General features: G+C 36.8%; 1 protein-coding gene across 1 annotated transcript in view; it reads right to left on the bottom strand.

Annotated features, from left to right (window-relative positions):
- The window catches only part of npm1b (nucleophosmin 1b), a 29,086-nt gene extending 15,355 nt beyond the window's left edge, over positions 1-13,731 (bottom strand). The window contains exons 1-8 of the mRNA XM_036568614.1: positions 13,656-13,731; positions 13,108-13,190; positions 12,611-12,730; positions 9,795-9,888; positions 9,409-9,500; positions 8,423-8,505; positions 8,155-8,209; positions 1,237-1,320 (exon numbers count right to left, since the gene is read on the bottom strand). Coding sequence (XP_036424507.1) covers positions 1,237-1,320; positions 8,155-8,209; positions 8,423-8,505; positions 9,409-9,500; positions 9,795-9,888; positions 12,611-12,730; positions 13,108-13,190; positions 13,656-13,707 — 663 coding nt within the window. The 5' untranslated portion in view covers positions 13,708-13,731. The remainder of the gene's footprint in view (positions 1-1,236; positions 1,321-8,154; positions 8,210-8,422; positions 8,506-9,408; positions 9,501-9,794; positions 9,889-12,610; positions 12,731-13,107; positions 13,191-13,655) is intronic.
- Between the last annotated feature and the right edge of the window lie 6,574 nt (positions 13,732-20,305).

Here is a 20,305-nt window from a genome sequence, read left to right as displayed (position 1 = left end):
TCAATAATAGCTAATCCAGCTTATGTTTTAGTAAGCTTTAAAAAAAATGTACTCTGTTGCTTACTAAAACTGAAGCAATATCAGATGACCACTAAAGCTAATTTACCTATTGATAATTTTGCTTCTTTCCTTTAAGCACCACATTTACATGTAGAGCTTTGTTCTGTCTTTCAGACTGAAGTTGTATCTGTAATGAAAAACTTATAGCCGCATTGAACCTGATGCTGCTGCAAGCTGCGAGGAGAACAGTATTATAGTAATTACTGCTGTTTACCTCTCCAGATTTCTGCCTCCAGGCCATGGTCATAACAACTCAGAGGCGCTTTTCCCGTAACTAGCTCTAGGGCCAGAGCGAGTTTAACTTTTCTGTGGCACTTTCCCTTTTACAAAAGGATGAGTTGGACGGAAATGTCATTGAAGTCCTTAGTGTTTATTGCAGATAATTCACTTATTAAAGAAACAAGAAAAAGAAAGTAATATGTACATTAATTACCCATGCCCATAATGTAATTCCGACAACCCCTAACACTGCACATGACCACAGTAAAACTGAAAGGCAAAATCACATGTAAGATTGGAAAAGATTTTAAGTTTTTCCCTTCATTATGATTGGTGGTCCTATTCAATTAGCTTTGTTTTTTCCCCCCTCTGTTTGAAATTTCACAAGACTTAAGTCTTGAGTCTGAGTTTGAGTCTGTAAAGTGTGTCTGAGTCGAGTCGTTAGTCAAGTCAACGAGTGACTCGAGTCCTCATCTCTGCTAGGAAACAAGTGCACTTGTAATAAAAAAATACAACTGTATTTGTCCAATTTTGAGGAACTGAGCCTTGGAGGTGGGCTCTAGAACTTTTGACTAGATCACAGGTTCCCAACCCTGGTCCTGGTCTATCTCCTGTCCGGCACATTTTTTGTATCTTCCTTGCTCTGACACTTCCAATTCAACAATGGAAGGGCTTGTTAATGAGCTAATTAGTTGGATCAGGGAGCAGGGAGAACATTAACATGTGCAGGGTGGGGGATACTCCAGGACCAGGGCTGGGAACCAATGAACTGGATCAGCTAGATGAGTTACATGGTCACAGGTTGGTTGATGAAACTCATTTAACATGTAATCATCATTAAGTCATTAAACAGCACTTAAATGTAGCTTTTAAGGATAATTTTAGATAAAGCAGACACTAGACTATCATCATAATCTGTACTATGGCTCTCTATTACACATACTTTGGTTCACCTACCTGGCTGTGTGGCTTCCCTGGTTTGCTATCCTTTTTCCCTGGCGAGCCATTCTGTTTATCTGCGCCCTTGTTTTTCTCTGGAGCCTGAGTAAAAACAGAGAGCACATCACAATCCCTCTTTCCTGTGCTAAAAGCAGAAAACATGTAACATGAGTCAGACAGGGCTGCAATGATTATTCAACAAAGTCGTTTTGACGTCAATAATGTTTACGGAAAAAAGGCGACATCCTTAAAAACATTGCTATAATGTTTACGATACATTTGGTAATTCCAGCAGATTGTAATATAATAAAGATGATGATGTAAGCAATAGGTCTTCTATGGTTTTGTTGCACCATAAAAATAAGAAATCACTTTGAATGATGGTGCTGTGACAGGTCAAAATGAGAGAAAACTAAAGTAGGCATAATGGTGTGATTAGTCAAACAATCAAATAACAGTTAATAGATTTGTTGGTTATGGTTAAAATAGTTAGCAGTAACCCTTGCTTCAAAACAAAGAAGCCCCTCAGCTGTCAGGCCTATTGTCTGCTGGACAGTGCTTGTGACAGAGGCCCTAATTTCCTTTAGTGCTGACAGACTTGTGCACTATCTATGTAACCGAACACTTTTTTATGATCCTTATAGGGAGGTTGTCCGTGAGGAGTGATAAGAGTGTTCGGTAATTTGTGAAGTGTGTAGCCTGTCGAGTCATGACCTGGAGGGTCTGCACAACACTGTCACTCCTCAGCAATGTGGGGGAAGACGAGGTGAAAGAAAGACGCAGAGAAAAAGAGAAATATGAGATGTAAGACAGTTAGCAGAGAACAGCAAGTAAAGAAAAGGAAAAAAAGCCCATAAAGAGAAGCAAAATTAGACCAAAAGAGAGAAATCAGACAAGAAAAGTGGAAAGAAAGGCAGATTAAACATGGAAGTATCAGAAAGAAAAAGGAGAAAGAATGGGTTAAATGAGTGTGTGTGACAGCAGTGTTCAGCTGTCATCCCCCCTTAGGGCAGGAATCAGCACTCACAAAACTGGTATGCACTTCCAAGGCTTTGATCTCCTCACACACACGCATACACACACAGAAACCCACACAAAAACAATTTCGCCAACATTACGGAACATACTTTTAACTCCTTTACTGTCTTACTCAAACACTACACCTCCTACAGACATATTGATTTACACATACAAGACACATAAATGCACACATACAAACAGACATACACACACACTGTTGTACATAAAGCTTTGAACACCCTCAGTCAAATTATAAGTTTTGTTCATTTTTACAACATATTGTAAATAAAATGTGCCATAACTTTTGCACAGGCCACATTTTTCTTTTCATTCCAATATATTTTCCAGTATTTAGCAAATAAACAGTAATTGTGCATTAAAATGTGAGGAAATGTGTTCTCTGAAGAGGATGCGTATTTATTCTCACTTAGAAAATCAACAAAATGTGTAATTTGCCATAACTTTTGCACACAACTATTCGGCAAAACTCGCTGAAGTCTTAGGAAAATTATATGTGAAGCCATTTATCGACACAATAAATATTTATTTGCTAAATCAAAAAAAAAAACACTGGCATTTGAAAAAACACAACAATAAATAATACATTATGACTGTATGTGTGTGTGTGTTGGCTTAACCATTTCCAAGGCTCAAGCAAAGTATGTACCATTCAATACTAGCTTAGGTGTTCTGCTGATAGAATAAATCCATACAGTAGCTGAACTTCTTAAATTTAATGAATGCAATATATGTCTGTAGGAGGTGTGGTGTTTGTGTAAGACAGTAAAGAAGTTAAAAGTATGTTCCTAACATGTGGAGTTACTTTATTGTTTACTGAGTATGATTTGTGAAGTCGATGTGTTCTCTTATCTTTATTTCAATAAAATCACAACAAATACGCTCAAAATAACACTCTTAACTGTTTCAACAATCTTAAATCACAGTGGAGTTTAGCTATAGATATGAGTTTGTCTGAATCATACTGGGTTTTCAGAATATCAGCAGTGTTATCCTAATTACACTCTACTTATCACCCAAAAAAAAAGTCTTACAAAAGGGAAGTGACATACCAAAAAAAAAATTAACTCTTTCATTAACTCATTAAATAATATTTAGGCAAGGCAATTTTATTTATATAACACATCTCATACACAAAGGCAATTCAACATGCTCTTTTTGATGAATATATTTTATGTTGAATACATTATACACCTGCATACTGTTTCCAGAAGCACACTGTTGAAAACTGTGATATAATTAATACGCAATTTAGTTATCGACAAGCCCCAAAGCATTGGTTCATAGGAGACAGTAACATCCACCATGGGAAAGTCGGAGTGAAGGAAACCATGGGGTTTGACCTTGGCCTGAGTGCACAGGTCCACAGATCACTGATGCAATGTCATCATTCTGTAGGGGACAATATCCAAATTAGAAACTCCAGGCCTAGGCTAGATTTCTCTATAAAAGAATGGAATTTTTAAACAGCATTGCTGTACATCCACATCGGGTCTGAAAGCTTTCTGTTTACAACAGGGCATGATGGTACTGGTTTTCAAAAATCACATTCATTTTAGTCATACAGAAATCATGCATAGGCCTAGAATCCCTGATATGGACATGACAGACTACAGAATGACGCATGATGTCAGACGTCTGATGCAGAGGTAGGGAACTGTGAGTCAAGCACAATTTCATGATTTCTCTGCTCTAATGCTGCTTTCAAGTGGTATCGGCCCTCCAGGACCAGAGCTCCCCAACCCTGGTCTTGCTTTGGCATGGAGTGGAAAGGCGCGGCATGTCCTACTCCCCTTTGCCTTTAATGTCCTGCTCATCCACTACAGCAGCACGGACCCGGAACACAAGATGTAGATCATCATGTTTGCCATTACCCAGAAAAAACAGCGGGAACTTGCTAGTGGAGAGTCACAACAAAACTGTAAGAAAGGAGGCTCATTAATAAATGCTGCATGAACTGCAGTTTTACTGTAGATTTAGTTCATCATCAACTGTATTATAAATAATGTTCTTTTTTGCAGGGGAAGACCCATGTTTTTGTATCTGAGTAAAAGCAGGCAGGTCCTCATTGACCTTCAAAATAACAGTACATCATATTAAAATTAAAAAAAATACTTCTTTTTTTATTGTTTTTGATGCTTAAGTACATCCGCAACCAAGTACATTTGTATGTTTATTTAAGCAGAAATAAAGCTAGAATACTTTTACTTAAGTGTTGTACTTTGTTAACCTCTGCTTTTACGTATTCATCACGTTTAATTATATATTGCATTAGTAATCTTCCCTATTCTTTGCTTTCACACATTCAAATGTGTGTATTGTGCACACACATTGCCACTGTCTGCCCTTAAATGAAAGTCTCCTTGATTAAATAATGGCTTTTGTACTTCAGTTTCAATGCAGACTTTCTCCTTACTTATTTTTTTCAAAAAGCAAATGTATCCAGGGGATGTGGTGTTATATGTATATATGAATATAAATGAGAGTTTCTAACCAAGTCATTGTGATTGACTTAACATTTTCATTACCCCTTTAATAAATACTTTGTTGCTAAGTGTGCATATCCACAAATTGTGTAATCTGTAATTAGGCCTAATTAAAATATTATAAAATGCTCTGTACATTTAAACGTAAAGTGGTACAAGCTTCTGCATCATTACTTACCACAGTCCTGCACCTCCCTAATGGCTGGAATCACCAAATATGTAGACAATATAAATGGTAGGTTCCGCTGTGCTCTTCAGGCGACCATTTCCCTTCAATGAAAACATCACAAAGTTATGGAAAAATCCTTATAACAATTGTTTACTGATATATATAACACACAAAACACTACAATCAAAGTGAGCTTTCTGTACCATCTTGTTTTAGAATTTATTTTTCAAATTTGTTCTACCCAACATCTATATGTATATCAAGATATGGGTCTTATCTCTAAATAAAGTTAACTAGCCTAATAACTGACTTTATTTGACTATTTTATTTAATGTCAGTAGACTTTACACAAAAACAGCAACCAAAGCTAATAAACACATGCATTCATGCAAGATACAATATTAAATACTTATTTAATCTACATTTGTACTAGCTAGTTTCAGAAAACTTCACATAATAAAAGTTAAACACTCCTTGAACCAAATTAACAGGGCGTGTCATTGACACTTTGACTGCCTAGTTGGCTAACATTAGTGAGCATCTAGGTTATCTAAGTATAAAAATGAGCCACTTACCGAAAACAACTTTGAAGAACTTCCAATCGAGGATGTATCAGAACAGTGTACTGTCCAGTCAGAAATCGCTTTGCTTCAAAATGCTCTAAATGAGCAATCACGGTTATCAATACTGATGTCAGACAGAGACGATCACTGTGCTGTGTTCGCCTGTGGTCCAGGCTGTAGAGGAACGAAGAGCGTCTGCTCGTTCATGAAGCTGTCAATCAACTCAGCACATAGCTGTCATTCACCACGTCGCCACAACCTTTTAAATATCACCAGACAACTTCTCTAAAATGAATCTATTGTGGAAAAAAATATTGGGTTATGTTTTAGAGGCATAATAGCTTGTAGACGTGACAACACCTATGGCAAAAACAATTACTAGATCTATATACTTTGTTTGGTTGGTTGGAGTGGGCAGGGTTAAAAGTTGTACTGCAGCCAGACACCAGAGGGCGTCAGAGACGTTTTTGGCTGCACTTTTCGTCCCCCACCCCTTTTCTTGTCCAGTCCACTGTTATACACAGTCTATGGGTTAGACCCTAGAACCATTTGTAGTTCCATGTTGCAATGCCTCTGTGACTGCAGTCTTCTCATTCAAAGTTGCAGTAATGGCTCGTACTACTCGTAGCTACTGCATTGCAATGAACTTGTTTATCACTTGTTTATGTACTTGTATATAAGTACACTGAGTATCTTTTAGCAATGAAGAAACACACTGCTGATGCTGGCAACATTAATAATTTGGCAGATGGCACTGCACAGGACTCATGAAAGAAATATGAACAAATCAACGAGGAGCAAACCAACAAAGGCAATAGCAAACAGGAAAGCTACAACTACCCTTAAAACAAGATTTAACATAGTGGTTGAAACATGCAGCCGCTGCTGCCCTCACTGGACATCAGCGATAAAAACTGGAAACTGCGTTTACTCAAGTTTTTTGTACACCCAGCGTTCACATGATTTTCATGTTTAGTTCATATGAACGTCATATGGACAAAAATGATGTTCCTGAATAACTAACTGTCATGAATACCTACTGATGAAGCTTTTGTCCACTTATACAACTATAATAAAATGCACTTCTTGTAAATGGAAAAAATCTTTGGGGTCGAGCTTGAGCGAATATGATGCAATTCGTCGCAATTAAGTATACAAAAAAGTACTTTGCAAATGTAAAATACAACATAAGAATAAATATATTATAATAAATTCTGGAGAAATTTAATGCGCTGGTTAGAAGAGTACTGTTACAGCGCCACAAGTTTTGTTTCTGACTACTATGTGCACTCCAGTCACTGCATGAATGTTAAATTCCATCAGCAGACCTTGATTTAATTTACTGAAGTACTGACTACCTGAGCTAAGCACTGAATGGTAACTGTAAATAATGGGCTTCCTCAAGGTCTGGAAATGGTTAAACTAACTCACTGACACACAAAATCACAAACCACAATGTACTGTTTATCTGTATTTGTTCTACTGTTAAGTGTTCTTTTTAAGATATAAGGCTTTACATATTTTCACAGATACTTAAGACAGTCAAATGCTTGAGGCTTTTTGTAATCTTAAATCTAACCCTAACCTTAACCTCGGTGAAAAAAATAGAAATGGTTTTGCCCTTTCAGTGTTAATAAATGTGGTTGGTATAGTGTAGTGGGTAACATCTCTGCCTTCCACGCTGTAGGCTGGGGTTCAATCCCCGCCTGGGCAAACACCCTATGCTTTATCAATAAGAGTCCTTGGGCAAGACTCCTAACACTACCTTCGCCTACCTGTGTAAAAATGATGAAATTGTAAGTTGCTCTGGATAAGAGCGTCTGCCAAATGCTGTAAAATGTAAATTAAACACGTAGCTTTCGCAAAAAGACTTTTCAGGACCTGGACCACATACAGGCCACACAAATTCACCTCCCAGACATTACATAAACACATTGTCTAAACACAAATGTCACCAAGTCTCCTTCAGCACCTGACAAGAGAGAAGGAACAAAGAAGAGAGAATGGACAGAGCGAGAGATGAGAGAAGAGAAAAAAAGTGGTGTTGAGTACTCTCATGCCTTGCTGTGTGACTTGCCCTCTTACAGTATAAAGTGCAGATACCTGCTGCTTGTGTCTGGCTGGCCAATAGGCATTTAGCCAGATTACAGAGGACTCCTGTTGTTATGATCCAGACAGCATGCCTCTAAAAACAGATGGGTGCAGGGGCCCCATCAGAAGCACACTACCCCACTAAACACACAGCTCTGACGATGGTCCAAGTGGTTGTAAATTTAAGTGAATTTTCCATAGTGATTTTAAACGCTCAACTCATATCTGACATGAACAAACAGAAAAAATTTCCTAATGTCTGCAGTGCAATTTAACATGTATGACGTACTACGCTGGACACTGCAGTGAGAGCTATCAAATGGGCGTTGGGATCAAATATGGTGTGTTAATGGAACAATTATGAGTTTGTAATGGGCGTGTTTTGAAATGGTAAGAATGTGTGTCTCTCTCTCAGATTCCATTTTTTCCCCCTCTTTTAAACATTCTCACCCTCTCTGTGGTTCAAAGCAGACACTGGCACCTACTGGCCACTCATAATACTCCTTTTCGCACAAGAGGCACAGTGTATGCATTTCTCTTTCTCTCTCTCTCTTTTTTCCTGACAGAGTAAACAAAAATAAACACTTACTTTCTTTGGGGATTTCATGGGGCTCTTTGCAACTGTTTTTTCATCTTCTTCCTCACTAAAATGTACAAAACATAGAGATCAATTTGCAAAAGGTTCAACACACAATTGTGTTCAGGTTAGGATCAGGACAGTAACACTTACAAAGCATAAAACAACAGAAAGCATTAAAACTGGATTTCTCATGCTCCAATATGTTTATTGACCACAAAAGATCTATTCCACTGGGTCTTAAGATCATAGTGCAGTTTAATTCATAAATAAGTCTCACTCATCGTCATCATCATCGTCGTCGTCATCTTCGCTGTTATCCTGCTCCTCCTCCTCTTCATCCGAGTCCATTTTGAGCTTTTTCTGCAGATACAAAGAGAAACAAATCAACACTGAATCCTTAAGAGGAGCAAAAAAAGATTCTTGGAATTCTTAAGCTCAGAAAACATGTAATATTTATGTAACACATATAACATTTAAATATTAACTCAATGATCCAAAAAATACATAACTTTGATTATTAACCTACATCACATTACAAAAATAATATCTAAACCATAAACAAAATGGAATAAGACTCAACTTCTCAGAGTAGGAGTGGTGATCTAGGATCTGTTCCTGGCAGTAAAGGTATAGTAAGTAAGAAAGGAATCTGATCCTAGATCAGCACTCCTACTCTGAGAGCTTTCGTCAATACAAGCCCAGGACTGTGTTGGCATTTCAGACTACGAAGTGATAGAAGTGATAGATCATGTTAAGTTTTCATGATACAAGATGTCACAATACTTAATTTTTTTCTCACATCTGAGAAGTTGGAACAGAAAAAGTAGTGCCAACTCTAAAAATACTATTAAAAAACTATGAATCCAATCATTTTTATTCAACATTTTACACAGAGCTGCACAAAATCCAATTAAACAGGGTTAATTATGCTCTCTCTGCAATTAAACATGCAGTTGTGAAGTGTTTTTCAGCATTGTCAATATGCAAAATATACTCAGAAAAGCTTATTGTGACATAATTATTCATGCTAACAACAAATATTGTCATACTGCACAGCCCTACTGACAGTGATGTAGCCACAACGATGTGAACAACTCCACAGCAGCAGGCTTTTTTCATTTGTTAAGTTTTATTTTCTGGCACAGATCAGAATTTAAATCTGTTTGAGATTTAGGATTACAGAGGTAAAGTTACATTCAGCTGGGAGTGACTACAGAAACCACAGTGATATTAACATGGCAGTAGTAAGCACTACTTGCTTACCTGTGGTACTTTCCCAGGAGCCATGTTGGACGGTCTCTTCACTGGTGATGTGTTATTCTCCTCCTCTTCCTCATCATCAGACTCCTTTACACCTAAGCACAACAGAGATTACATCATCAGAAGAATACTGAGAAAAGACATAGGTTTTAAGCTGAGCTATGAAGGAGGAAAGTGTGGGACAGTCACGAAGAGATTGCAATAGTGTGTTCCATTAACACTTGATCTACGTTTCATTAACATATTGTACATATTTTTGTAATATCATACAGAAATCAAGAGATAATCAAGATAAATTAAGTTAATTAAACATGAAAATCATTAAATAAACATGGAAATGGTTTAATGAAAAATCCTAATAAGAAATTAGTGCAGAGACAACAACTTACTAACAAAATGTTGCCCACTTATGTACACTGGGCCGGCGCCGGATTGCAAACGGAATGAAACTGGAGGAGTGACTTCAAAACCCCCTAAACTCAGCTAGAGAAAACACACAGAAGAGGACTTTGTTACCAAAACACAACAAAAATACTCATACAAGCTGGAACATTTGAAGAGATTTTCAGTCCTATAAAGCAGATATGTGAGATTAATAAAATATAAGTTTTTATTTGTATATTTATAGCAACGGTTTCAATAGATGTCAGACAATCTTATAAATACAAACTTTAAAACACAGTTAACACAGAGCCTTAGAATAGGAACTGATTGTTTTTTATACATGTGAGATAATATATTCATCTAGAAGAGTCCTAGAGACCACTGCATGGCAACAGCAACTGTTTAAATCTTGAATTTTACAACCCAGAACTGTCCGTTTCCCAAAAAAACATAGTGAACATGGTGCATTCTGAACATAACATACCAGCAATTCTCAGATAGGCTTTAAGCTAAACAAACTTTTCCTCAGAACATTGTTGCGCAATTCTGGAATTCCGAGGCGCAGCCAGATTGTGAATGAACATTCCGCAGTGTCAAGTATGAATATTTGCGTCCATAGCAACCGGATGTAAACAGCTGATGGCATGTGAGGATGTTCTGGTTAATGTTTATATGACAGCTGTGTAATTACATTAAATGGCAAGACACCCAGTGCAATCATCCAAAATCAGCACAGAATATCTGTTTCAACACAAAGGAGCTAACTGTTTCCTGAGCGAGGGTTAGACAGAAGCTTGTAATTAAGGTTTATTAAATTCAAGTTTTGATTCTTCCTTTAAAGTACGTCCAACAGACATGTTCACTCATAGAATGAGATGTTCCATGTTCTCACCTTAAATGTACCAAGCACAAAAACTTTACAAGTCATATACTGCAAAATTCAGAAACTCCTTCATTTATTGAATTCCAATTCAAAACGGCCAGTATGTACAAGAAAGTGATTTTCAGGAGACATTTCTGAGAAGATAAAAGATAATCCACCTGCATAAAGAAGGAGAAATTAAAATTAAGTGGAAAAAAACAATTAAAAGCTACACTATTGCTTCAGATCTGTGACAAGACAATGGTAAAGGAACCATTACTGAGAAAAGGAAATAGACAAAAAAAAAAGATAATATGTGCAACTCAACCAAAGAAGTTGCTGGCGCTCTCAGAACAATGGACTCACCACTCCAGACCCTAGACCTCAACACTCAAAGTGTCTGGGATTAATTGGATTGTGACAAGCAGAAAATACAACCAACTTCTAAGACTGAAAAATAAGACGGAAAAATATTGCTGAACGCATATCTCACGAAAAAAATGAGAGCTGTAATAAAGCCAATAGGTTGTCACTTTCCATATTGAAAAATATATTATGCACTATGTTGGAAGCTTTAATATTTTTTTTTAACTGTATATTTTCTGTTTTTAAAAAAATGAATAACTTGTACTTAATAGCCGTTTTGCCCGGAAATAAATAAAGATTGGTCAATATGTCAATATGTTCAATATGTCATTCTTATTACATTCATAAAAGCTCTGTGTGCAAACTAACCAGACACCCATCCACACACACACACAAGTATGTAAACTCTGATTTCTGTTAATACAGGACCATAAAGCATAGCGCCCCTCCCAATTATGGGATCAGATATTTTCCGTAGCCGATGTTGAAAATAAGTGCGATTAATGACGTCATGGAGAGTTTTGTCCTGATGATGCAACTGTCCTGTCCTGGCCCAGCCCTAAAATAACCTGTCAATCATGACTCGACCAGCTTCAGCAAAGCAGGAATTTTTATGAGTCACTCTTTTCCAGGTCTATAAAATGCACATCTCAACAAGCAGACATGGCTTTGTAAAACCTTAGAAGAGCAACCGTTACAGTGTAATAGCAATATGATAAAGCATCAGAGGTGACATTCAACAGTCAATATGTAAACACTGCAAACATGCTAGATTTTGACCATGACCATGTCAAAATCTATGTGAAATACTACTGAACATTTGTTAAATAGTGCACTGTAGGGCTGTTTCAGTTTAGAAAATGCGCAGGCACTAATCACAGGAGAGGAGGTGCGATTATGACAATATTTATCGCTATCATGAAAAACTATGATTTTATGAACATACTGTAGATATAGACAGTAACTAAAGAACACTGACCAACTAGATGTTCCAGTACAAAAAGAGCATAATTAGCCTTGCTTAACTGTATTAAGTGCTGTGCCGTACACCGGATACTAAAGGAAAGTATATTTTTAAACATTGCATCCCCTGGCCCTTTTTAGTCTGTGTCAACATATTAAACACCAAGATGCATATTGTGTGATGAAAAAATGTCAAAAATAACATATTTCTGCCATATCACCACCCCGACAAAAGCAGCACTCTGGGCATACTTCAGAATGATCTTTATTCATCCAGGAGCAGAATTTTCAGTCTGGAGTTTCTTCTAATTTCTTTTTAGTTAAAACAAAAATGATTTTGTAGACCAGTATCAATTTAAACAAAAATATTTAAAGGGTAAAGAGACGTATCTTATGAGACATATAGAAAATAGATGGGTCTGCTTCTGCCCCTCTAGAACTACCAGTAAAAGACCAATTACTGTATAGTGTGTATATGTATATATATATATATATATATATATATATATATATATATCAAACAAAAGGAATAGGCTCAATTACTACCTACGTAGTGACAGACAAACCTAAATCTATAAAGCTTTGTTGAAAACGTACTTAATTGACATTTCAGTAGTCTGAACCACTTACAGAAGGCAGAATAGATGGCTTCAACACAGCGAGAGGGATTTTGGTCGTCTTGCCATCGTACGTCACTCCCTCTATCTCCACTGTATGGAAATTGTCCTCTGCTTCAGCTCCCAGACATACCTGAGATAACAAGTAAGCAAAAGAAATGCATATATTTTTACTTTACAGACATCTCCAAAGCACTAGCTAACAAACATGAAGTAATTACAGAATTTCTGGATCTTGGTTTTTCTTTAAACCTATGATGTGCAAGCCATACATATTCTTTATGGCTTCCATGGCCTATGAAGTAAATAGGCCTGTAAAAATATGCAATAAAATAGCAAGAAATAGTTAACGCTAATTAGATACGCTAGCAGAAAACATTACTAAAAATTGTATCATATTGTATTATGTACATTATAATATCATATGTCTTGCTTGGCTGCAAATTGCCTGTTTATAAAGTTCATAAATATGCTATCTTTAAGATTAGAAAGTGATAAATGTCAAAATACCGCTTTCAGAGACAGCTGATGGTCAGCTTCATCGTCGTCTACCTCGACTTTGTGTTCCTTTTTATCAGACTTCAGCACACACCCTGTGTTACAGGGAAAACACATCAGTGGAAAAGACAATCCCTAAAATAAGGCACAGTCACGAAATCTGGAATGCAGATCTTAGCTTTCTTGCTAATCAATCTTGCTATCAGCTATAGCCCAACCAAACCTGATCATGTCTAAAGCAAGTATGTGTATTAAAAGAAACTGCATCCTGACTTCCCTGAACGCCTCCTAAAAGGTTAAATAATTATAGGGCGTCACAATATTTGGGGACTTAAATAACTGCACTTCACACAGGGCTTTTCCTAGTTGGCCAACTGACTAAAAACAAAGAGACATTTGGTTAGCTAGCTGGCTAACTAGCCTGCGAGCTCGCGGCTAAACTCTGATGTTACCTCGCCAGCGATCCTTACTATGTATCAGCAGGTCGTATAATAGTGGAAGGCAAATGTTTAGTAATCTCATATGGTTATGCAATACAATATTTCATGTGACAGGCTCACCAAATAAAAACATCTGGGGTCTGCTAAGGTCTGGGACGCTGTCCTCTGCCATTTTTGCGCCAGAAATGACTCGGAAATCGTCATTCCTCGCATTGTGATTGACGGCTACGTGAACCAATCAGTTAACAGCACAGGAGCCATATATGAACAATAAGATCGCACCTCCGGCAAAAGACACGCCCCCATGTTTTATTTGTGGTATTGCCTAAATTTTATTTTTTAATGTAGTGTACAAGTTTAATCACACTAGATTACATCAGTGTACAGTTGTTTGGATAACAGCTTGACGAAGCGCAGGAGAACAGTTATAAATAAATGTAAAAATAATAGACAATAGATAAAAAACAGTACATTAAAACAGAAAGGCGTACATTACTATAGCTGTTGTTGTTGTTTTTATTTTTTTTATCTAAAAACAAAAGAAAAGAAAATGATACTGTTCCGAAGAATCTGTCTTTGCTATGATCTAGGATTATAGGATGCCTGTTTTGGACTGGCAAAAAGTATCGTTTGGATTCCACAAGCTGTATCATAACTGTCCACTAGATGGCGTAAGTAAAATGTGAATGTGTGTTTTACTTTTGCTATTTCTAGGTTCTCCATCCCGCTCAACAACGCAAAATAACAAAAGCGCTGAAATCACACCTTTCACTGTTTCGTAGCCTAATTTGTGTGTTTTTTTTTTTGTTTGTTTTTTTTTGTTTTTTTTTAATTCAGTGTTAGGAGATCAGTGCATTATTCTCCAAACATGCCTGGTCCACTATTTACGTACTTTATTTGCGTAATTTGTAAATGTATGCCATTGGGCAATAAGTGTCATTAATGTCAAATGCACTCTTTATATTCATCTTTTGTCAAAACGGAAGACAATAGACCACAGTAGACTAACCCTTAGAGTAAACACAGTGACTGCGTTGTTTACTAGTCAGGTCTGTGAGCGGGTGGTGCTCTCATGCTGGCGCTGGCGATAAAAATATCCATCCTGAGACAGAACACCATCAGACCAGAGAGCCAAGGTGAGTGACCGCTATCAAACACACAGCTTAGCTCAGACACATGCTGGTAGTGTGATATATTCGAAAGAGCTTGTCATGCTTGAGTTACTCAAAGCCTGAGACCTGTTTGTGCAGGTGAAGGACACACATACAACCAAAACAGTCCTGTTTGAATCACGGAAATTTGTGTCGCAGTGTGTGTGTGTGTGTGTGTGTGTTTGTGTGTGTGTGTGTGTGTGTGTAAGAGAGAGAACTTGTACTCGCCTGCCCATGTTATGACATTTCTCTTACCATATTCAGAGCACAACTACGTTGTTGCCTATTTATTAACCCATTCATGTCCAACACATGTATTCGGTACGATAAGAAGAGACACAGTATGTTTGTCCTTTTGTGAAATGTTATAGTTATACCTTGATTAAGTTTTTTTATGCTGTGTGTGTGTGTGTGTGTGTATATATATATATATATATATATATATATATATATATATATATAGATATAGATATAGATAGATAGATATAACTACAACATTTTATATTTTATTTACATTATATATATTGTAACTGGAGTATATATATATATATATATATATATATATATATATATGTATACTCCAGTGTGTTTAAAAGACCAGATTAATATGATAAATATAAATAAAGTGACAAAAATCACTTTTATATGATTTCAACATCGTCTTTTTTTCTTTTGCTTAGAGAAAATATTGGGCAAAGGAAATTTGAACATGAATTAGTTAAACCGATGTAAACAATTCTGTGTCACTTTATTACCACATTATTGAAACAAAGGAAATGCATTTACTAAGGACAAAAAGGGAGTCCTGAGGATGATGATGATGGTGGTGATATTGTTGATGATAGTGGTGGTGATGATGATGCATTTACTCTAATAATACCTCAGAGTCATAAACTCTTCCATTAACAATGATAGTAACTGTAAGAACAGTAATTAAGGTTTATTAAATGTACGTTTTGATTCTTCTTTTAAAGTCCAATAGACATGTTCACTCATAGAATGAGATGTTCCATGTTCTCACCTTAAATGTACCAAGCACAAAAACATTACAAGTCGTATATTGCAAAATTCAGAAACTACTTTATTTATTACAATTAAAATTGAAATGGCCATTATGTACAAGTAAGTCATTTTTTAGGAGATATTCCTGAGAAGACAGAAGACAATCTACCTGTATAAAGAGGGAGAAATGAGAATTAAGTGGGAAAAAACACTTAAAAGCTACACTATTGCTTCAGATCTGTGACAAGACAATGGTAAAGGAACCATTACTGAGAAAAGGAAATAGACAAAAGAAATAAATATAATTTGCAACTCAATCAAAGATCTGTATTTATATATACTTTGTTAGCCCCTATTCAACTTGTTCTTTAATGGCCAGGACCCCCCAGGACCACCACAGGGCAGTTATTATTTGGGTGGTGGATCCTTCTCAGCACTGCAGTGACTGTGATGTGGTGACACAGCAGTGCTGCTGGAGTTTTTAAACACCTCAGTGTCATTGCTGGACTGAGAATAGTACACCAATCAAAAATATCTAGCCAACAGCATCCTGTGACCACTGATGAAGGACTAGAGGATGACCAACACAAACTGTGCAGCAACAGATGAGCTACTGTCTCTAACTTTTCATCTACAAGATGGACCATCAAGGTAGGAGTATCTACTAGAGTGGACAGTGAGTGGACACAGTGTTTAGAAACTCCAGCAGCACTGCTGTGTCTGATCCACTTGTACCGGTGCAACACACACTAACACACCAACATCACCAACACCACATCACAGTCACTGCAGTGCTGAGAAGGATCCACCACCCAAATAATAACTGCCCTGTGGTGGTCCTAGGGGGGTCCTGACCAGTAAAGAACAGAGTGAAAGGGGTCTAATAAAGTATGCAGAGACTACAGTCTGTAATTGAAGTGAAATATATATATATATATATATATATATATATGGGGAGTGGGCTTTACACATACAAGAAACATTAGTACTCTATATTCCCACTATCAAGAGCTGTATGAGTTTTTAGTGATGATGTCATATTATTAGATTAGAATAGATGGATTAATGTATCTTTTTTGAACACTAATAGGAGATTGTTTGCAAAGGCAGAGTAAGACATAACACATCATGCTGGGCATAATATACTCTAAACTATCTGCCTTTTAGGAAAAATCTGAAAACCATCCTCTCACCATGCAAAGTTCAAAACTCCACAATGTACAAACATCAGAAGTCACTTGGGCTGTATTTCACAAAGCAGAATTTCTCAATAAGCTGGATAACTTAAGCCAAAGGTTGAGTTTTGCGCAATGGAAATGTTTCTTATCTCTTCTTCTTAAACCTAAACCTTGGTTTGTGAAATACTCCCCAGGCCTGTCTTTATCATGTGAATGTGTGTGCTTGGCATATGGAGCATGATTTATATAATTTATATATTCTGTTTGACTTAATGGTGTTTTTTTTTTTTATTGGTAGTTGTGCAGGGGTTGTGTTGTGTAGTGGATAACATTGCTGCCCTCCATACAGCACACTAGGGTTCAGTTACCAGGGCAAACACACACCACACTGTACCAATAAGAGTCCTTAAGCAAGACACCAAACATTTACCCACCTCTGTGTCATGATTAACACTGTAGGTCACTTTGGATAAGAATATCTGCCATACGCCATAAATGTAATGTCAAAGAAGAAAAGTTGGTGTAACTCGAAGAGTTTTGAGTAGTTGTACTTATACTGCAGCAAACACTCTTATTTTAGCTCAACAAGATATTTCTTTTAGTGCCAACAACAGAATGCCAGTCAATGTAACTAGAGAGCAAAAAGAGAGTCATTTCACTACAGCCACTGAATTTAAGGATGAATATAAAGCAATTTAATCTCAGTGCAGGAATTCTATTGCGCATAGGCCCTTTTGAGGCCTGTGGTCTGTTGCATTTGTGTTCTTACATATATATCTATAGCCCTTGATCTGAACATTTATGTCTGAGTTTATGTTTCTCCAGATCTTTTTCTGTAGCATTGTTCACTGACCCTTGACAGCCTTGTCTGGGTTTTTTTTTTGTGTATGCAGAGCCCTTACATTCTTTCTGTTTTTCATTGCCTCTCTAGATCATGAAGTCAACAAGGCTACGTTCGGTTAAACACCTGATGAAAGCCACCCCACAGAAGCCCATTAGGAGGAGCACAACAGGTCTGATTTACTCTTGCCGGGCGATAACGCAGGAGTCTGTCTGCAAACATAAAGCGAGATAGGAAGTGTGATACAGGCTTACTTTAAATCTTCAGCTTCTTGTGTGGTGACATTTTATGGGAAAATGGGGAGGCCCTCAGGTAGGCTGTAAAAAAAAAAGAGAGAGAAAAAAAAACAACACATCGCTGGAGAAGCTCATAGCACCTGTAGCCAAACACAATACCAGTTTTGAAAACAGTGGGCGAGAGGAATTTTAGCAAAAGCAGCCAAGTCACGTCCGCGTGGCGGTAGAGACAGTGAGATGAAAGCCGTTCAAGGGCTGGCAGAGGAAATAGGGGTGAAGGAGGTGTCACCGGGGCAACCGGCCCATACTGACAGGATCTAACCCACCGTCAAACCTGACTAAACCAGCGATGAGCAGAGGTAAAGCTAAAGTTAGACTGCTGCTTTGCATCCAACTGCAAAACTGAATCAATGTATAACACTGTGAACTCGCGTGATATGGAAATAGGATGCTTTAGAAAAGGAATTAAGAAAGCTGACATTGTTTCTATTATGCTAGAAGTACTGACCCTAAAACAGGTGTACTTGAAAACAATGAAAACACTTCTGCAGAGAGTCTAGTTTCTGCATACACGCAGCACTGTTATGACAGGCCTTTGATGCACTAAGCAGCCGTTATAAAACACAGTTTTCAGCACCTGGTAGTCCTGTGTTTTGGTGTGAAAGAAAGTACTGAGCCTGGTTTTATTAGATGGTGTCAGTGTTAGAAATGAAGGTACTGTGCAGGTACATTTTTCGTTCACCAAGGTACAAACAATGTAAATGTACCCTCAAAGGTACAACAATGGTTTTAAAGTCTAATTGTGCACCTTAAATAAGATTTTCCTGTGGAAAAGTACATATTCGTACCTTTTCATAACGTTATGTTTAAAACAGAACAATAAAATAAACAGCCTGAAGACGAGACGGGGTGTTTGGAGTCAATATAACTTAAAAAATATAATTGCAATGTATTATGGTACAGTTATGTTCCCAGACTAAAGGTACTGAAAATGTCCCCTTGAGGGTACCACCCCAGTGACTGTTCAGTACCTTTTTTCTGAGACTGTAGATACAAACATACTTTCAGATTTTCAATCCCCTGAAGTAATTCTGCTAGAAATCATTTGTCATTGGTGTTTCTGAGAAATAGTTTGAGTGTATTTACTTATTTTTAGTAAATACACTCAATACACTTTAGTATTTACTTCAGTTAAACTCGCAGCACTTCAGTTTACTATTTTTTGGGAATTTTGGCTTTTTTTATTTTGATGTAACTAATATATTATAAATGACCAATGAGAATGACGAAAGATATGTCCAGCTATCAGGATTTAAAAAAAAAAAAAAGATATCTGAATTTAAATACATTTCACCAATGTAAGAGTAACTGACAATATGAAACTTCACAAATGACGCAAGGTCTAATGTCTCATTTGTCTGGAGATAAAAAAGACAACACTAGTTAAGATTTGTCACCACTGAAAGTCAAAACAGGTCAACACACATTGTAAAAATAAATAAATAAATAAAAAAGCTTGTTTAACTTAAAGTTGTTGATGAAAAGGTATTGAATTAATTGCGCCTCTAACAGTAAGTCAACAGAACAAGAAACTGTGATGTTAAATAATGTTATTACATTTTCTAAATTGAAACCCCCTTTTTTTACAGTGCATGCTCATCATTCATTATGAAAACAAAAGAACACTTAGGGACAGTTTCCAGGACATAGATTAAGCCTAGGCATGGACAAAATGGTTATACCAATGATGACTCACCATTAAAAGTTCTTTTTATTCCAGGCTTAGGCTTAATCTACGCCTGAGAATTTGGATCTTAGAAGCAAATGTGACTTAAGAATCAAATGTGACTCAAAATATGTTTCCTAAAACCCATCACATTTTAGCATTTCAAGGAACTTGACATAAAAAAAAACTTTGTTTTCTTTTAACAGTGAGCATACATTAATATATTAGTATTCTTATAAATTATGTTTAATCACAAAAAAAGACTTTTAAAATAGACCAGAAGCTTCAACTCTCATGGGAACTAAGGAAAACTGATTGAAAAAAAGGCTAATAACAAAAAAGTATCAAGACCCATTTGTGTGTGAATCTATACCCCTTAGGACCCTTCATCACTCTCATAACTACATAGCTTTTCACTGGCATAGTAGTTTACTGCATAATTCATAGTACTTAATGGATAATGAGCCTTAAGTTAAGATTAATAACTAAAAATTAAGCCTAGAATTTGAAGAGTTTAGATTAGGAGAAGAACAGAAGGCTGGGTCAGTCTAGTCCTGTGAATATTTCAATTAAAAACTGGCATGTTTTTCAACTCAAACCACAGCCCGTGATTTATGCTGCTGTGGATTCTCTGGT

Source organism: Colossoma macropomum, unplaced genomic scaffold, assembly GCF_904425465.1.
Source record: "Colossoma macropomum unplaced genomic scaffold, Colossoma_macropomum, whole genome shotgun sequence".
Taxonomy (NCBI): Eukaryota; Metazoa; Chordata; class Actinopteri; order Characiformes; family Serrasalmidae; genus Colossoma; species Colossoma macropomum.
Note: the sequence above shows the minus strand (reverse complement) of the source record. Positions and strands in the feature narration are given on the sequence as shown.